Genomic DNA, 20990 nt, shown 5'->3' on the forward strand with positions numbered 1-20990 from the left:
TTTCAGTATCAAATTTTTCAGAATGGGAATGGGTGCTGGAAAAAAGAAAGACCAAGTAAGAAATCCACCTCTTTCTGCCATTCCAGTTTATTTATTTAATTTTAAAAATATATTATATTTATTCATGACAGAGAGAGAGAGAGAGAGAGAGAGAGGCAGAGACACAGGCAGAGGGAGAAGCAGGCTCCATGCAGGGAGCCCGACGTGGGACTCCATCCCGGGTCTCCAGGATCACACCGCAGGCTGAAGGCGGCACTAAACCGCTGAGCCACCAGTTTATATGGAGTAATAAGACAAGTTGAACTGAGGAACATAGGAACTAAAATACTGCTCAATACTGATTTCCCAACTCACACAGAACTACTTCCAAGAATTATTAAATGTAAATGAGGCTAAGATGTGAGAGACACACCTTGCATATTTCTCAATGTTGTAGATCTCTTGCTCACATCAAAACCCCTCTCCTAGAATGTCTTTATCTCCTCCTTAACTAAATTCTACATTCTTAAAGAATTAGTTTAAGTCTCATGGCTTTGAATCCTTTCCTGATAGTACTAATTTACTCTCTCCTCAATCTTTTTCCCAATCACTGTGCCAATCATTTGGTTCAATATAAACTGCCTTGTGTTATATGTTCGTAGATGGGAGTATCTTGTGATCCAGTTAAGTTTGTAAGGTCATTGAGGGCACAGGTCAGTCTTATACTTTCTCAGATCCTCTAAGTTCCTTGATAGAATATGTATTTGAAACATTACCATTCAAATATTGTTCGTGCCTGATGAGTGCAACTAAGGTGCCTTCTGGCCACTCTGGAGGAAGAGAAATCCTTCCAAATTTTTAAAAAAAACTGAAGTCATACTAAGGGAGGAAGACTATGTGACTCTAATAAAAAGAATAATCTGTAAACAAGACAACATTCTGGTTTGAGGCCCCAAGTACTAAGATCCAGTAAATAAACGTTTTAGGTCGCATCTTTTTTACCTTTCATAGGAGAGCCCTGAGGTGTGGCTGGGACATGGACTCCCATCCCAGGACCACGACGGTAAGGGAAATTTTCAGGACTATATTTTTCACATAATACTTGCATAAAACTCCTTCCACTAGGTTGATCCATCTTCTTTTCCTAAAATTCTACAAGAAACCAAGAAATTGTCAAAGTTATTTATTTATCATATAAGAAATTTTTATTGCAAACCCAATTATTTATAAGGCACCAGTCCAGGCATGGCAGACATATAAGACACGGTCACTGCCCGCAGGAATTTGCACTGTGGTGAGACTTCACGATTTAGGGAAGCTATATATGCAGATGAATGACAGCAATGAAGTTCAGCATATTATAAATGCAATACAGATTAACAGTGCCACAAAATGTAGTCAAGGAGACAATCATTTCCAGTCAAGGTAACAGGAGGACTTTTGGCTGGTACATAGGGTATGTGGTAAGTAAAAGGAAAAAGGACTAAAAAGAAAGGTGTAGACTCAACATCAGACTAAAGAGTTTGGATGACTCCTTTGATATTTATCCCTCAAAATCCATTCTCCTTTTCTTCCATAGGAAGAGAATTTTTTTTTTAAGTTGGGTTCCATACCCAGCTTGTGGGGCTTGAACTCACAACCCTGAATTGGAGACCTGAGCTAAGATCAAGATTGGGACATTAACTCACTAAGCCACCCAGGCAGCTCAGTAAAAGAATTTTTAACTGTATATACAGCACTTAGGGATGAGTGTATGACTAAGCTCTAGCTGATGGGATAGAAATAGTCTATGGTAGCTTCTGGGAATCACCCTTAAAAGATAGCCAGTGTACCCTTTGCTTCCTTCTTTGTCTCTGGCTTAATTCTATTGCCTAGAAAACAAATGCCACTTGGCACTATAAGCCCAAGGAACACACCCTAAGAAAGGTGGAGCAAAGGACTGAAAGGAACTTGAGACCCTGAGAACTTCATGGAACTGAGCTGCCACAGTGGTGGTGGACTCCAGATTTCTGGAAATTTCAGTGAAAGACAGATAACCCTCTGTTTTATTTAAGTCACTGTTCAATTTTTCAGTTACTGATGAATGGACCCAACCCTGACTAACACAGAACACCATTTCTTTTGTTTTGAGTTTGGGTAGAGTCATCACTGTCGAACTCCAGCTACGGGTCCAAACACACAGTAACCCCAACATCCTCTCAGCATTCACGCACAGGTCAGAACAGGTAATATTAAAGACATGATAACTTCTGACAGCCTGTTAACCCCTTATCTTGAGGGGGTGGCCTATGATCTCTATTAAATATAAATCAAAATACAGGCACTTGACCTCTGTAGTTCCAACTATCAGATGACAAGTTTTTTTTTACTAAAACAATCAGAAAAAGAGAATAAAGAATACTCTAAAAAGAAGGGATATCATGTAAAAAGGTTTAACAATGAGAATGTACATGGTCTAACAGAAAACAGCATTAGGAGTAACTAATCATGTGTGCTACATTAAAAGGCTGAAATTTATTCCACAGAAAACAAGAAGAAATCAACAGGTTTTACGGAAGGGACTATAATAATCAAATTTTTTGGAAAACTCCTGGATATCAAATAGGTGATGAGGGCACCTGGGTGTCTCAATCAGTTAAGCATCTGCCTTCAGCTCCAGTCATAATCCCAGGGTCCTGGGATGGAGCCCTGGGTTAGGCTTCCTGGTCCGAGGGGAGTCTGCTTTTCCCTCTGCTCCTCCCACTACTCATTCTCTCTTTCTCCCTCAAATAAATAAATAAATAAATCTTAAAAAAAAAAAGATGATGAATATGAAGGAATATATACTGAAGTTGGGAGAAGAGTTAGAAGGATACTACAAAAACATAGGAGACCTAAGCAAGGAAAATAAAAGCAAAAATAGACTATCTGGGACTACATCAAAATAAAAAGCTTTGGCACAGCAAAGGAAACCACCAACAAAACAAAAAGGCAACCTACCAGATGGGAAAAGATATTTGCAAATGATATATCCAATAAGGGGTTAATAAACAACTTATACAACTCAACAGTAAAAAAACCCAAACAATCTGATCAAAAAATGGGCAGAGGACCCGAACACTCTTCCAAAGAAGATGTACAGACGGCCAACAAGCCCATGAAAAGATGCTCAGCATCACTCATCATGAGGGAAATGCAAATCAAAACCACAAGACACCACCTCACATCAGCCAGAATGGCTAGTATCAAAAAGACGAGAAATAAGTGTTGGAGGGGATGACGGAACTCTCATGCACTGTTGGTGGGAATGTAAATTGATGTAGCCACTGTGGAAAACAGTATTGCAGTTCCTTCAAAAATTAAAAATAGATAAACCATAGAATCTAGTATTTCTACTACTGAGTGTTCACCCAAAGAAAATGAAAACGCTAATTTGAAAAGATATATGCACTCCTATGTTTATTGCAGCATTACTTACAATAGCCAAGATATGGAAGCAACCCAAGTGTCCATTAATAGAAAAATGGGTAAGAAGATGTAGTGTATATGTGTGTGTATACACACACACACACATATATATATATATATACACAAACACATATACATACACACAATGGAATATTACTCAGCCATAAAAAAGAATGAGATCTTGCCATTTGAGAGAACATGGATGGAGCACTATACTAAATGAAGTAAGTCAAAGGGAAAAAAACAAATACTACATGATCTTGCTTATATATGGAATTTAAAAAACAAAACAAACAAGAACCCAGAACTTTTTTTAAGATTTTTATTTATTTATTTGAGAGGGGGAGGAGGGGCCAAGGGAGAAGGAGAGAATCTCAAACAGACTCCCCACTGAGCATGGAGTCCAATGCGGAGTTCAATCTCACAACCCTCAAATCATGACTTGAGCCAAAATCAAGAATCAGATGCTCAATAGATGCCACAAAGCTAGACTTTTAAATACAAAGAAAAACACTGGTGGTTAACAGACAGGAGATAGGTGGGGAAATGGGCAAAATAGATAAAAAGCATTAAGAGATACAGACTTTCAGTTTTCAAAAAGTCCTGGTGATAAAAAGTACAACATAAGGAATATAGTCAATAATATTGTAATAATGTTATATGGTGACAAATACTGACCACACTTATCATGGTGATTACTGAGTGATGTGCAAGACTGTTGTACATCTGAAACTAATATAACATTGTGTGTTAGCTACACTTCAATAGAAAAATTAAAGTACAATGCTCTAAAATGTTAAAAAAATAAAACCATACAAAACAAAACAGGAGAGAGATAATGAGTGCCTGAAGTGACATGGTGGTAGTACAAATAGAAAGCAGTGGCTGATTCAGGGTCAATTTAGAAAGCATGCTTTTCAGGTATTACAGAGGCTGAAGAGAAAGTAGAGTCAAGACTGACCCTCAGGTTTCTAGTACAGGTGACCAAGTGACTGATGATATCATTAAGTAAATGAAAATATGAAGAGATTGAGCTTTGCAAAAGAAAATGATGAACTCCACTGTATATACATTTAGTCTGAGGCATCTGTGGACTACCCAAGGAAACAGTCTCTCCCCCTCAAATAAATACATAAATAGTTAAAAAATAAAAAGTGGTCTTTAAACTTGGTTCATTCCCTAAATTACGACCAGGACCACGTCCACTGTACTTTGTGAAATCAATTCACAACTGCCTAGAACATAGAGTAAACATGCATGAAGTACATGTCCATCTACTGGACAAAAGTTTCATTTACCAAGGTCTAGACTATGAAGCACATTTCATAATTAGGATATCACAAGTCATCTTGAAAATTCAGGGCTGCCCTTTGTCAGGATCCTCATTTGTCAGCTTAAAGACAGAACCTGTTTTAGTACAAGACAGTTTGTTCCTTCTATCCACACAGAGTGATAAACGTCTGCTGCTGTCCTCTATTCCAGCACTGGTTGTGTCAAAACTGAACTTTGGGTGTTTCTTCTAAGACTCCAGGAACCTTCAGGTGGAAGGTTCTTTTACAATGTAAACTTATCAGACCACACAGAGCAGGACCTGGGCCACTGCTGACAGCATAGTTCTCATTAAAGACCTGTCTAAGCAGAATGCCGGCAGGATTTTTAGATATGTTTAACAAATGTCAAAGAAATTACACTGCTACCTTCTATACAATTAGTAGTTCCAAAGAATAAAAAGTGTGTGGGGAAGGTGCTAACCTGTCACTGTCAAAATAATACTCACTGAGTTTAAATAGCATCTTTAAACTAGAGGCTTTAGAACCACTGAAACTCAAACCAATTCTTCAAGGGCAATAATCTTAATACACAATTTAAATACAGGCAAACTGAGGATGGCAACAATAGAGACATCTCAAACTAAAATAAGTGCGAGGAAGCCAGCAATCATGGGAACTTAGCAAGTTATTTCTCATGACCTCATGCTTTAGTAACTCTTCCAAACTGTCTGAGGTGTTTTGTTTTGTTTTGTTATTCTTTTTTCCTAAAGACTTAAAAGCAACGCCGGGCACCTTCACTGGTCATCTGGTCATTTTCCAGGATACTCTACTGAAATAGCTTTCCAGGACTGTTGATAGCATACGCATTAATACATGAGTTTTGAATTAGAACATTAAGATTGCAAAATGGATCAGTAACATAAATCTACACAAAATCTGTTGGGGCAGTTTTAGGAAGAACAGTAGGTGGGAAAGGAAAGCTGAAAATCAAACAGACTGGAAAATGAGGAAATACAGGATGGAAAAAGATCTTTAACTAGAGCCTTTTAAAAGGTTTTTTTGGGGGAAGGGGACAATCTATGACTTTCTGGAAAGAACAGGTATTGAGTTACATCTGACTACCTCTACAGTTGGCAGAGTTCTGATACCTTTGTAAAAGTATTCTGTATTGGTTCTGAAAGCCAGGAGCCAGGAATCTTGGGTGATGTTGCTTGGTTCCATTCCCAAATCATGGAGTGTGCCCGTGAAAATCTCAGCTGCTTTGTGTCTCAAATCCTAACTAGAATGAGCTCTTATAAAGCACTTGGAGAAAGTCAGAATGGAGTGCAAATTGGAGGATAAGCTGCCAAACAGATTGGTATTTTTGCTTTTTTTTTTTTTTGCCAAACAGATTGGTATCAAAACAGAATTTCTAGTCACCTAAAACTCCACATACTTGTCAAACTAATTGTACTTTATGTTCCCAAAGGGTCAGGTCAAAATCAGTATGAAACTGAACACAACTGAAAACAGAACATTTCTGACCATTAACACTGGAAGGCATACAAGATATATCTTTATGCTAGTATGCAAGATCAGTATTTCACAAAAAAAAAAAAAAAAAAAAAAACCCTTATGGTAGAGTACCATACTTCATAAAGTGTGAATACTACCGGCCTCATTCATGACTTAAACCCTAAAATACCACCTTACAGACTCTCAAACTATATATTTTAAATCTTACCAAAAAAAGATCTGTTTATACATGCATAGGATAAAATGGAAATTAAAAAAATTAGTACCTATGGATGACTCCAGAGAGAGAAAAGGAAGAATAAGGGTGGGAAGGAGATTTGCTTTAAGTTCATCTGTTTGAACTACCTGAACTCACTGCAAACATACATCACCTTTTGTTTTCATATATTACCATTTTGAAATATAAACATTTCGAAGTGATAAATCTGGGAATGACCTAATAGTTTGCCACATGGCTTTTTAATTCCTCATTATCAACTGTCTATGAAAAAAATTCCAATTGGACTGTGTTAAACACATAATATTAATTTTAAAAGGAACTGGGGAGTGAGGAAGCAAAGAGAAATAAAATGGTGGCCAAAAGGGAAGAAATAGTTTAATAAAATAGCATGGGAAAGAAAGTGAAAGAATGAAACTCACCTGAGTGCCTGAACAAACTAAATTAAGAGAGGAGGGGTTAGGATGATAGCCAGAGCACTGTATTCCCTGAGGGTTTCCATGGCCTGAAGAACAGTGAAGCACAAATCCACTATGACATGTACAGAAGGGTTGAAAGAATACTCTTCAGGCCTGCAGGGTCACTTCCTCTGCTAGCCAAGTTAAAGCTTTTAATAAAAGTTATAAACATGTCATACAAATTACCCAAATTGTATCAAAACTCTTGAGACTTTGGAAGCACAAGAGCTCCAGGAGGCAGAGATTACACAGCCCTAAGCCTTGGGATGCCTTGAGAGCTCCAGGCCCCTCCTCTTCTCTTACAGTGGAGACTAACAAAAAGAGTGGAGCATCCAGCAGCAGGAACCTGACCAGGCAGGACTCACATCACTGCAATACTAAACAGGAACGAATTTACAGTTCTAAGGAGTAAACTGAAATACTTCAAAATATGCATTAATTTAGGATGAGTCAAATCTATCAAGGAAGAGTTTTCATAGCATGAAAATAACGAAGAGGGAAACAGTTCTGGGTAGTTTAAAATTATTTTTGTTCATCTGACATGGACTCATTTACATACAACTGACCCACCTTACCTGTTCATCAGAGAAAGAAAAACTACATTCTAAAAGCTACCTGCCAATATTTTGCTACCAAGTATTTGAAAACAGAACTTAAACATTGTGGCAAAGATTCGATAATGTCACTGTCAGAGTCCTTTGGTCAAATAAGGCTTCATTCCAGTAGTTTCTCCACTTGGCTGCCTACTTCCTTCACAAGACAATCTGACACTAAGAATGTCTTTGTCACTCGTTTCATAAAAATGGAGAGACAACAGATGTGTTTAGTTTTCTCTGCTACCTCTTTCTTCGCACTCTATCAAGTGGTTCCCATCAAGCCTATTTGGCCATTCATTTATTCATAAAATGTGTGCCCTCACACAGCTTACCGTCTCATTTAGTTTCATTCAACAAAGATGAACCTTAAAAAAAAAAAAAAAAAAGATGAACCAGACACTGAATCCGTGCCAAATGCTGCACTACACACTAAAGACAAAGTACAATCCACACTCTGGCCTCAGGACATCCACGCTCTGGAAGGAAACACATGAAAATAACACAATCTAAAATAAGCCACACAGAAAGAGTGAATTCAAACAGAAGAAGTGGTTCACTTTCAGAAGTATGATGGAAGAGGCCAAAGGTAAACCTTGAGCCGTTTTGAAAGATGATGAAGACCAGGTTAATAGGGTGAAGGAGAGCATTCTTGGCCCCGGAGACAGGAGATACGGCGATGATGTGATACCGCTAAAACATAAAATACACGCGGGGAGGGCAGCTGAGGCTGGAGGTTTCACTGGAAGGTGGATGATGGTCAGCTCGTGACTGACCTTGCTCAGCTTCAACTTCCTCTTATAGAGATAAAAGAACATTTTTGACAGATCACTGTGAATACAGTATAAGGATGGGGGTCACCAATTTTTACTGAGAATATCAAGCAGTCAGAAGTGATGAAACTTTTTAATCCCAAAAGGCCTGGGCAGTTAGGCGCTTGTTCATCTTAAGGGAAGTACTTTCAGTGTTTAGACCGGCAATAGAAACCACAACATAAGGAAATAAATGAAGACTGAGTATGTGAGAATCTCAAATGTGCTAAAAGAAGAAAAGATACAACAATGATGAACAAACACCAAGTGTTCAGAAAGAGAGTTTTATATTTCGTTCTTTTTTAAAAAGGACAAAAGAGAAATGTAAAGACCGAATTTGGGAATGTGGGTGGGGGGGAAGAGATTGACAAAACAAGTCGAAAGAGGAAACTCGGTTGAATAGCTTCAAAAAGTCTCTTAGGATTACTAGCATTCTCAATTTTTGCCAAGTTTGTTTGCTTTTTAAAGCTCATTTAACTTTTGCTTTCAGAACTCCTAATATCATCACCAGGGAGCCTCCTTTTTAGAAAAATCCCTCCTACACCCAAACTCTGCCACATTCTTACACATTTTAGGTAGTTTTTTCTGTTTTCTAAATCTTCCTGATCTTCACCATAAGTGTATCCCAATAAGACATAATTACACTGGGAAAGTATATGTGTGTTATCTATTTTTCCCTGTAGGAAAGATTAAATAAATGAATGGATAAATGTCTATTAATAAGCTTCTTTCTAAATAATTGTTTTTAAAAATACAAGTAATAAACATTCTGAATTTTTTAAAATTTCCAACTGAAAATTAGCAAAAAATCTATAACCCCATATAGTTTTCTTCTAGGTGTAGTTTCCCTTTTTATTAGGTAAGCTAGGCATGTAAGTAAGTATTACCAAAAGTTTTTCATATCTGAAGCATATCATATCATAGTCTGAGCCACAGCCATACCAGGAAGCTTTGGTCAACAGATTTAGCAAGTAGGTTAAACCTGAGGATGCACCTAATAGTGTATATTTTTTTCTAGGCCATTTCCCATGCTATGTAGATACATATTTTTTTAAACAAAATTAAATTACTTTTAGGTAGTTGTGTAACCTCCCTTTTTTGCTAAATAGCTCATGAAAAACTTTCTGTATCAGTAAATATATATCTACATAATAATCATTTTTAAGGTTTGTCAAGTATTCCATTAACAAGCTTTTGCAGCTAAAGTCATGAATGGTAGCTATCTCACCCATAAAAACACTTCAGGGACATTGTCCAAGGCAATATAATTAAGCTAGACAGTGTTATCCTGCATGACTTCTAATTTCATTTATCATAAAGTACATATACCTGCAATTTTATCTCACTTAACCTCCCCTGACCATCATGTAATACACCTAAGTGGATGCCTTTTTGGAATGAAAAATAAGAATAATAAACTATAAGGTTTCAGAATTAGCCTGTAGAATTATTATAGTTAAGCAATTCACAAATTTACTCTGGGCATTCCAAGTGCCAAACTCAACTGTAGCTGATAAATCCATTATCAGAACACACCATACCACCACGACTTCACACCCTACTCTGAACTACCTATTTCTCAGTCTTCAGCTGTATACTAAACTACGTAACACCGTAAGAATGTGGCACATCAACTCTTCTTGGTAGAAAATTAAAAACAACAACAACAACAAACAATCCAACGCAACACTGCCAAATGAAACATGAATTCAGACTCCTGGTCCTATGCTTTTAATAGGACACTGCTACTCTCTTCACTTAGCACAGCACTTTACTTCACCTTAAAAGCATGACAGACATTAAAATATCTAACCTAAATTCTTTACTTCATTATATTTGCGACACCAAAGATGTATAAAACTGGGACTCTATGTTACCAGTGAGTAGGACTTCAGAGCTGTCTGTATCATCTACTAAAGAACTATATTGCATACAAGGCCCGTCTGATGTTGGACAAAGAGTCTGTTTTCTTTTTTTTTCTTAAGATTTTATTTACTTATTTATGAAAGGCAGAGAGAGAGAGAGAGAGAGAGAGAGAGAGGGAGAAGCAGACTCCATGCAGGAAGCCCAATGTGGGACTCAATGCTGGGACTCCAGGATCACGCCCTGGGCCCAAGGCAGGTGCTAAACCACTGAGCCACCCAGGGATCCCCAAGAGTCTGTTTTTCCATCTACAACTGCACATTAGCAAACATGATTGCCTCTCATGTGCAGGGTCTACTAGACATAAACACAGAACTTGAAATTTCTGACCTAAATGCACTAGCCCACGAACTTTAACATTTTGATGAAAAAGCATTTAAGAAGAAAAAAATTAAGACAACGATGCCATTTTAAAAAATAAAAATACATACATACACACATTAAAAAGAAAATAGTGCTATTTGGACTTCAGTACCTCTTTATGTGAAATTATATCTAAGCACTTCTTTGTTGATTTGCACAGCTTCTTTCTGTCCAGAAACGTTGGCTTATGTGAGTTGTCTATATCCTATGAAATCAGGCATTCTGAAATATATATATATAAAAAAGCACTTGCCATACACTTTCAACAATCACAAGAACAATGAAAAAAGTTTAACATTCACTATACCCCTTTTCAATATCTTCCAAGGAGAGTTCCACTCTTATTCCCCCTCTTGTCTCCTTCACAAACAAATCTGCATCCAGCCCTACCTTTCTATGTGGCCAGAATGCAATTTTACAAATCTCAAGGCTTTAATATTGCACTCACTCAAAATTCAGGAGGTAGATATATCTATTCTTGAGTTGATGTTCCCCAGAAGGCAAGTGTCCCCACACTGAGATTCACAATCTTTTAAAGCATAGTAATTTCCATAACCACCTTCTGACCACCTTATCTCTGTTTACAGGACACCAAACTGAGGTGACTTGCTTGGGTTTCCACGGCCCAAGCAGCATGCTAAGTCATACTTTCTGTACCCCTAGTCTGTTGAGTCATGCTATCTTTACTAAAAACAGGAATAGTTATGTCAACAGTATATGGCATCATGCACAAATCACTGAAATAAAACTTATTAAAACAACTGAAAACCATTACACCCAAAATATCTCTTGTAACCACATCCATATAACTGAACCAGAATACTAAGCAGCAGGACTCACTGGTCTAGTCCCCAGAGGGGCAATAATTATTATCAACTTCCCCTTCTCACCAAAAAACAATGGATATTAGTCTCTTGAACAGAGTCATTTTCATTAGAAGAAAAACATATATGCATGCTGTGGGTCAGCTGTGAATACACAAATTTAAGGTCATTACTCAGCTGTTTACAGAACAGATTACCCCTATTATCTCTCCTCCTGAACACCTACGTAAGCTATCGCGTTAAAACAAGGCCTCACTAGGAACTAACTACTAGTTGTTCTTCACTCTGCATACAAGCTTTTAGAGTTGTTTACAAACCATTCTGGCTCTTAGCCAGGGATTGCCAGAATGTTAAACATCAGCCACACAGAGAAGTTGCAAAGTTTACAAGTCTTAAAAAAAAAAAAAAAAAAAAAAAATTCACTAGTCCTTTCTACATTTAGTGTTATGGCGGTATTGTCCACAGGGGTAACACATGCCATTCTGGAATCGAACTGCCTGGAGGTAAATGAGGACCAACTCCACTACTCTGTGTGGCTATGGGCAAATTACTTCGGTTCTCTCCGTCTCATCCTTTTATGGATGAGAGGTAAGAGATTATGAGGGGTAAGAGATTGCCCCTAACTCCTAGCTCATAGGGTTGCTAAAGAATGAATGGAGATAATATGGAGATAATATGGGTTCAGCACAGTGCCTAATACCTAGAAAGAACTTAATAAATACCCATTTACTATTGCTTCTACTGCTACCATCACTACCCAGGGAGCATGCTAGCATTAATATATACCTGGGGTCCTCACAATTTTTTAAGAATAGATTTCATCTAATTTTTTGGATCCCAGGACTATGCCAATTAGTGCCAATTAATGATTCAGGCACTAAAAATGTTTGACACTTACAAAATCAGTCCTCCTTAACTGGAAGCTCTTTCCCTCTCTTCTCCACCTAAATTTTATATTCTTCAACACTCCGCTCAGAATACAGTTCACAGGTGAAGCCTTTACAGATACCTCCTGTGGTAATGATCCGTTTCCTTTGAGCTGAGCTCAGGGATCTATTGCCTGAAATATTCAGGGGGCAATTAATGACACATTCATGTGGCATAATTTTTGTCCCACATGCCATTATTATTTAACTTGTGCACAGTGATGTGATTTTCACATGTTTATGTCTTATGGCCTTAGACTATATAGCTCTTGAGGCTAAGGATTTGTAACTGTCAATGGCTGGAATTTTGCATATAATTGGCACTCCATAAATGTGCTAATCAATGAGTTTTCTAATCACTTCTGAGCGTGCATATCAAATGCATTATACAAATAAAAAAGCTGGTTTATTAATAAACTCTGAGATCAGAGTACTTGTGAACAAAAATGCTTCATAGCTACCACTGAAATGCATAATTATGTGTACCTCTCCATGGAGATTCCAAAAATAAGAGATGAAATGATAGAGCAATGAATCAGGAGCAGTCAGAAATACTTCCTACCTATCACAAGTTAAATTCTTCTGCAAAAACTATAGCCACAACAAATTTAATACTGCTTATTTTAGTATCCATATAACACTTAACATTTCATATGCAAAAGCTAATAATTTATGCCATACTTCAGAACAACAGGCACTGTTTAAACTAAAGTTGAATATATGTGACTTTCTGGTGAGAATGTAAAATGATGTAGCTGCTGTAGAAAACAGTATGGCAGCTCCTGAACAAATTAAACCTATAATTATCATATGATCCAACAATCCTACTGTGGATATATAAAAAAAAGCACTGAAAGCTTGGACTTGAGAAGATGTACACCAATGTCCATAGCAGCATTATTCACAACAGCAAAAAGATGGACATGACCCCACTATACATGGATTCATGATTAGATAAGGAAAATGTGGTCTATACACACACTAGAATATTATTCAGCTTTGAAAAGGATGGAAATTAAGACACAGGAATGAACTCTGAAGACAATGTTAAAGGAAACCAGATACAAAAGGACAAATACCATATGGTTACACTTAAATGAGGTATCTGGCATAGCCAAATTCATAAAGACAGAAAGTGGAATGATGGTTGCCAGGGGTTGGGGAAGAGTGAGGAACGAGGAGTTCCTGATGAACGGAGACAGAGTTTCAATTTGGGAACATGGAAAAGTTCTGGAGACAAATGGTACTCATAGTGGTACAATAATGTAAATGTACTTCATGCCACTGAACTATATACTTAAAAACAGTTAAAATGGTGCATTTTATATTTTACCACAATAAAAATATTTCAAAGAATGAAGAATAAGATACATGCTGTGTGTATATAAAAAAAAGATGAACATAGGTCAAGCCCAAAATTTCTGGTTATTACTCCCTTGGCACACTTACAAATTAACACCAACAGTTCACTTAAGAATCTTAAACAGTGAGTAAAGGATAAACTAAGCCAAGTCTCAATAAATGCATTTTCTGAGAAGTTTTATTTATGAAGTATACAATTTTCATTTATCTCTTTCTTGGACTCCTTTACTGATGTTCACGTGGAGAAATATCACTAACAGATGAGGAATTAATAGAATTGACATTTTAAAAGCCTCCAAAGGGCACTTGCTTTTACATAACTTACGCCTTAAGTTACTAAGAGTGTCTATGAGAAAATATGATCTTCACACGAGTCACAATAAGAGTTTAATAATTTATACTTATTTTCAACATTTTAAGGGTTGCAATACTTTATTTAAATTCATTTATCTGTGCACTAAATAACAATATACTGTGATTACAAATAGAACCAAACATTCTCAGAAATAAGTGCCTTTGAGATAATGGCAGCTGTCAATAAAAACTTAGTATCTGAGAGATCCGTTGCATTGTTATTCTCTTAAAATAAAATGTTATAAAGCTATCTGTAAGCAAAAGAAAAAAGTGCTAAAGGTAATGGTTTCCTGAAAAATGGCCTCTCTCACAAAATTTCAGAGTAAAGCATCATTATTATAGAATTCACTATCTGCAAAGTCACCTACTCAATAAGATTTATTTGTAACCCCAAAATCCATACTTGTAGCATGTTCCCAGTCACGTGCAGATACTAACTTGAGGTGCCTAATGTGCACGCTTCCAGTTAAGACAGAACAGGGCGGCACTCGGCCATTCTGTCTCAGCTCACCTGTAAATAAGACCCTTTTCATGATTTAGTGCCATGTTTTTCACATTTTTGTGGGGTTTTTTGGTTGGTGATTTCATTATTGAAAATGGCTCCAAGATGAACTGCGCTAGGGCTGCGTAGTGCTCCTACACACAAAAGTCTGTGGTGTGCCTTATGGAGAAAATACGTGTTAGATAAGATTTACTGGGGCATGAACTATAGTGCTATCCACTCTGAATCTAAAGTTAATAAATCAACACTATATCTTGAATACAGTGTCTATAAACAGACACAGGTACAAAACAAGGTCATGTATTCATCAGTTGACAAAAATGTTACGACCAGAAACTGGCAGGACCTAACCCTATATCTCTCCTAGGAGCGATGATGCCATTTTCACTCATTCAGCGTTCATGGCAACTTTACATAAGTACCATAAATAACAAGAATCAAGAATCAACTGTACTTTGTTAAAGAAAACAACTGGGGTGGGGGTGGGGATCAATGGACTAGAAAAGATAGTCCACAAATAGACCCATATGATTAAGGCAGGAAAGGGCAGAAACCAGTAGGAAAAACTTAAACTTCAGTAACTAGTCCTGGGACAAGTGAACACCAATCTGGGAAAAAGAAAGTGAATCCTCACCTCACAACACAGAAGAACTCAACTCCCAATAAGATACGCAAGTCAAACTTTATCACTATGAGAGGAAAATAGTTATTTTTTTCTAATAGAGGAAGAGGTTTAAGGTCTTGGTTTAGGGAACTATTTCATAAACAAAACATAAAAAGAACCCATAAAGGAAAAATCAACCAGTAGAATAAAAACCTTTTGATCATCAGAAGACACTAAATATGAAAAAATACAACTCAGAAACTGGAAAAAGATGCTGCCAACACATGTAACTAATAAGGAGAACTCTTAAAAATAATTTTTTAAAAAAGCAAATCATCCAATGGAAAAATGACAAAACACATCAACAGTATTTAACAGAAGATAAAATTCAAATGACTAATAAATAAATGTAAAAGATGGTCAGGTTTAATAATAGTTAGAAGCAAAAATGAAAATCTCAGTGAAATACTAACTTAATATATCAGCCAAACTTAAAAACTGATTATACCAAAGCATCAGAGAAAATGTGAAAGAACAGAAACTCTTCCACTGCTAGTAGAGGTACAAACACCTTGGAAAAACACTTTATCACCATCTAGTGAAGTTGTAGATGCCCATATGCTATGATACAGCAATTCTACTTCCCAGTGTAAACTCTATGGGAACTTGTATATGTGCACCAGAAACACCACAGGTATGTCCACAACAATACTGTGTGAAATTTTGAAAATCCTGGCTCAAAAAGGCCCTTATATCCAAGAACAGATGATGGGATAAATTATATTATATTATATTCATAAATGAAATATAACACAGCAATGGAAATTAACAATTGATAATTCTCTATGGCCTTCTCATCAACATGAATTACTTTTAAAATCAAGAAATTGAAGACAGAAATACATGGAAACCTATTCCATGCTCATGGACTAGAAGAATTAATATTGTTAAAATGTCCACACTCCCCAAAGTAAAACAGATTCAATGCAATACTTGTCAAAATTCCAATGGCATACTTCACAGAACTAGAACACACTGTTCTAAAATTTGTATGGAAATAAATAAAATAAAATAAAATTTGTATGGAGCTATAAAAATCCTGGAACAGCCAAAGCAATCTTGAGAAAGAAGAAATCTTGAAGTATCATGCTACCTGATTTCAAACTAGACTACAAAGCTACAACAATGAAAACAGTATGGTATAGAGAATATTGAGGAGGACCAAGAAATGTACACAATTATAGAATCGTTATATTGTACATATGAAAGTATTCTAACACTGTACATTAATTATACTTCAATTTTTTTAAAAAAGTGTGCTGCTATAGATCAATGGGACAGAACTATGAGCCCGAAATAAACCCACATATAAATGGACAATTAATCTACAACAAAGGAGTGTACAATGGAGGACAGTCTTCAATAAATGGGTGTTGGAAAAACTAAGCACCCACGTGCAAAAGAATAAAACTATATCACTATTTTATACCACACACAAAATTACCTCAAAATGGATTAAATGCTTGAATAATGTGAGACCTGGAACCATAAAATTCCTAAATGAAAACATAGATTGTAAGCTCCTTGATATCAGTCTTAGCAATGTCTTTGTGGATCTGACTCCAAAGGCAAGGGAAACAAAACCAAAAATAAACAAGGGACTACATCAAACTAATATGCTTATACACGGTGAAGGAAACCATCATCAAAACAAAAAAGCAATCCAATGAGTGAAAGAAGATATTTGCAAACCACATATCTGATAAGGGATTAATATCCAAAATATACAAAGAACTCATACAACTTAACAAACAAATCCAAACAACCTGATTTAAAAATGAGCAGAGGATCTAAATATTTCTCCAAAGAAGACATACATATGGCCAATAGGCACATGAATGCTCATCATCATTAGGGAAATGCAAATCAAAACCCCAGTGAGATATCATTTAACACCTGCTAGAATGGCCATTATCCAAAAGAAAAGAAACAAGTTTTGGCAAGGATGTGGAACCCTCATACAGTTGGTGGGATTGTAAACTGGTGCAGCCACTATGGAGATCGGTATGGAGATTCCTCAAAATATTAAGAATAGACCACCATATGATCCAGCTATCCCACTTTTGGGTATTTACCCAAAGAATACAAAAACACCAATTTGAAAAGACACATGCACCCCTATGCTCACTGCAGCATTATATACAATAGCCAAGATAAGGAAACAACCTAAGTGTCCAACGATAGATAAATGCATAAAGATGTGGTATATTTATACAATGGAATAATACTTAGCATAAAAAAGAATGACATCTTGCCATCTGCAACATGGATAGACCTTAAGGATATTATGCTAAGTGAGATAAGTCAGATAAACACTGTATGATTTCACTCAAATGTGGAATCTAAAAAACAAATGAACAGACACAATAAAACAAAAATAAACTCAAATACGGAGGACAGACTGATGGTTATCAGAGGGGAAGAGTGGCTGTGGGGAGTGAAACAGGTGAAGGAGGTTAACCAACTGGTGATGGATGGCCATATAGATTTATGGTAATGACCACTATGTAGTGTATGCAGATATGAATGAATTATACAGTTGTATACTTGAAACTTGTATTTTTTAAAAAGACACTCTTGAAAAGATAAAATAATCGCAAGAATATATATATAGTACAATCCCACTTACACAAAATTCAAAAATGGAATATTAATCATAGTATTGTTTAGGGTCACATATATATGTAATAAAAACTATAAAGAAAAGTCAGAGAATAACAAACACAAAATTCAGGGTTGTGGTAGCCTAGGAGGGTGGGGATGCATGATCAGGGAAAGGAACACAGGGGCAAAAACAGAACTCCTAATTCTCTCTTCAAACCTGCTCTTCCTCCACCAGTTCCCATCTTTGGAGCTGTATTTGCTTTCTCTCTTCCTCTCATACCCCCATGTAATTAATCAGCGAGGTTTATCATCAGTGCCTCTCAAACACCCCAATTCTTCCCAATTCTTTCTGTCTCCATTACTTTACTCTGGATTAGGCTTCCATCAGCCTCTCACTGGGACTGCTACAATAGCTCCCTCCTGGTCTCTGGTGACTCCACAATTCATCTTCCACAAGGAAGCCAAGTGATCTTTTCAAAATAGAAGTCGAATCATGTCCTCGAGGTTCTCCAAAGGCTTCCCTTCACACCAAGAATGAAACTCAATCTCTATCATGGTCTTCAGGGCTCCCTCTAGTCTGTTCTCTGCTTACCTCTCTGACCTCACCTCCTCCCACCCACTGGGTTTCAGCCAGCATGGCTTTCTACTTCTCAAAACTGCCAGGCTGATTCCCTCATAAGGCATTCACAGGAATGCCTTCTACCTGGCTCTTGGTGTCGCTGGCTACATCTTAGCATCCAAGCCTTGAATTTAAATCCAAATGTTACCTTCTCCATGAAGCTGCCTCTGACCAACCCATCAAAAATAGCTCCACTGCTACCATCAATCACATCACTCCAGCCTCTCTCATTCTTTCTGGCACTTCCACTATATGTTAATTTAGGGCTTCAGCTCCTCTCAACCAGAACCTAAGTCCCAAAAAGGCAGGGATTTGTCAGTCCAGTTCAGTGTCACATGGAGGAACATCTGGCACAGGCAACCAGTATTTGCTGAATGAATGAAAAAGTGAATTTTACTTTGATTAAACATGATGTAATATCTTCTGGCAGTGAAAAGAAAATCCAGTATAACAATGACAAGTATTACTGAATCAAGAGAGAAATTTTGAAAATCATTGGAAAAGCATTAATCTCAGAAGAACTTTAAATTATCCTTAACAGTGCTGGTAATAGATCACATTCCTAAGGGCCACTACTGAATTAGGAGTAAAATTTTCATACAGCCTCAGTGTTGAGTTTTGGAAGTGTGTCATTTTAAATCTGTTTATAGAGATACGCAGCTATGAATGATATAGAGGAGCACTGTGATTAAGAGCATGGGCTCTTTACTGAAGTAAAGCCTGAGTTCAGTCACAGATCTGCACTGGAATTTGAACAAGTAACTTACCTCTTTATGCTTGCTTTCTCATTTGTAAAATAGAACTATTAATAGCGATTTCATAGTCATTAGAATCATTGTGAAGATTAAATGAAGCTTTTAAAGCATCTTGTATCTGGCATGCAGTAAGTAGTCAACAAATTCTTATCATTATTATGAGTGCTGAGAATAGAGAAGTCCAGACAAATGGGACAGCTCAAAAATTGTGTGTACCTACTGTAATACAAGGCATCATGCTAGGTAAGTAATTCTCAAATTTTACTGTATAGAAGACCCACCTGGGCAAATTCCAAGATTCTTATTAAGTCAAAGGTGGAATTTTCAGAGACCTGCAATTTTCAGCATAAATTCAGTCAATTCGGATTCACTTGGTCCATGAACTCTGATAAACCCTGTGCCAGGTGTCCTAGAGATTAGCCGATATTTGAGTCTCCCGTCTTCTATGAAGTTATATAATCTACAAGGGGTAAAAACAAACAATACAAAGCAATGTAGGAAAAGTAGTGTAGACAATACAGGCAGGAAAGACTTCAAGAACGAAGGGTCATCTGTAATAACATGATGAGTAGGAATTCATGAAGAACACATTTCCCAGACTTTCAGGAACAATGGTGTTGTAAAACAAGTACAACAAGCAGACAGCTTGGCAGGAACAGAGGATCTGCAGTGAGGATGGAAAAACAGTGTCAGAAAAAAAAGTAGAGGCTCGAGAAAAACATCAGTGCCAACCTAAACAGTATGGGCTTTATTCAGTGCTGGCACTGTAAGCTAATGGTTTTTGAGGAGAGAAATGATAAATTAGGGTGCTGTTCTTTAGCAGAGTACTCTGATGAAGCTATGCAGGATCAAGCAGAATGAGAATAACAGACAATGGGAATAGTGAGTCTGTGAGCACTCACTCTTATCTCAAAGAAATGAAAGTCAGGAGAGGGCAGTGAAAAAGATTAAAAAGGAAGGAATGGCAACTCTTAATGACTCAGTGCCTATAGGGCAAAGGCAACAATCACAGCTGATTGCTTAATCCTTAAATCCAAATTGTATCACTATCAGCTTCCTGTTACTTTTTAGAACTTTTTCTTATACACTAACTACACTAAATATATAGAGTTCACTTACTTAAAACACAGTCCACAATTAAGAGGTCAGTAAATAGGCCTCTGACTGGCCAAAATACATGTCACATGGTTCATACACTAAAAAAAGTATTTGTGTATATATAATAAACACACACATATATAATATTCAGAGCTGCACAATCTTATTTTACACAAAATTCTAGCAAATGTAAGCATCTAATTTCCAAACCCACAGCAGTTTGGAAGCAGAAATTAGAAGAAAAGAGCCTGCTATAGGTAGACATATCTAAGAGTCTGAGGTTCAAGAGAAAAAAAAATGAAAACTATAAAAAAGCACACGCAATCACTCAGGGTAAGTTCTCCACAACTGTTTATTGATCGGTACACATAATTCCCAGAAAAATGAAATTAATGAAACTCCTCCTTCATGTTCCAAGCAACCACCACAGAAAGAAAACTTTTAAACATTCTTTAAAGCTAAAGATTCCCAAATAAATATTTACCTGATAAAAAGAATTTTTAAAGGACGGCTGATATATGCCAAGATAGACACCCTCTCACCAGCACCCAAGATATAGTCGATAAATAAATAGTTTACAACACACAAAGTTTGAAGATGATTAAAAATGCTTTCATAAGGCATCCAATCAAGAATGGTCCCAATGTCATAAGGCATCCAATCAAGAATGGTCCCAATGATGAAGCTTAATTTGGGCAATTCTT

At 36.8% G+C, this 20990-nt stretch overlaps 1 protein-coding gene across 8 annotated transcripts in view; it reads right to left on the reverse strand.

The window, feature by feature from the left end:
- Nucleotides 1-20990, reverse strand: part of TBCEL (tubulin folding cofactor E like) — a 73078-nt gene that overhangs the window by 49990 nt on the left and 2098 nt on the right. For 2 of the 8 annotated variants that reach the window (XR_007410619.1, XM_049109863.1), the window contains exons 1-2: nucleotides 19470-19789; nucleotides 982-1131 (exon numbers count right to left, since the gene is read on the reverse strand). Coding sequence is in view for 7 of the 8 variants with exons in the window: in XM_049109863.1 (XP_048965820.1) it covers nucleotides 982-1114 (133 nt within the window). In the remaining variant the exon portion in view is untranslated. Of the gene's footprint in view, nucleotides 1-981; nucleotides 1132-6851; nucleotides 7004-10690; nucleotides 10801-19469; nucleotides 19790-20990 lie in introns of those variants that run through there. The other 6 variants (XM_049109857.1, XM_049109861.1, XM_049109859.1 and 3 more) reach the window with 4 other exon arrangements.

The sequence above is a fragment of the Canis lupus genome, chromosome 5 (assembly GCF_003254725.2).
Source record: "Canis lupus dingo isolate Sandy chromosome 5, ASM325472v2, whole genome shotgun sequence".
In the NCBI taxonomy this organism is placed as follows: domain Eukaryota; kingdom Metazoa; phylum Chordata; class Mammalia; order Carnivora; family Canidae; genus Canis; species Canis lupus.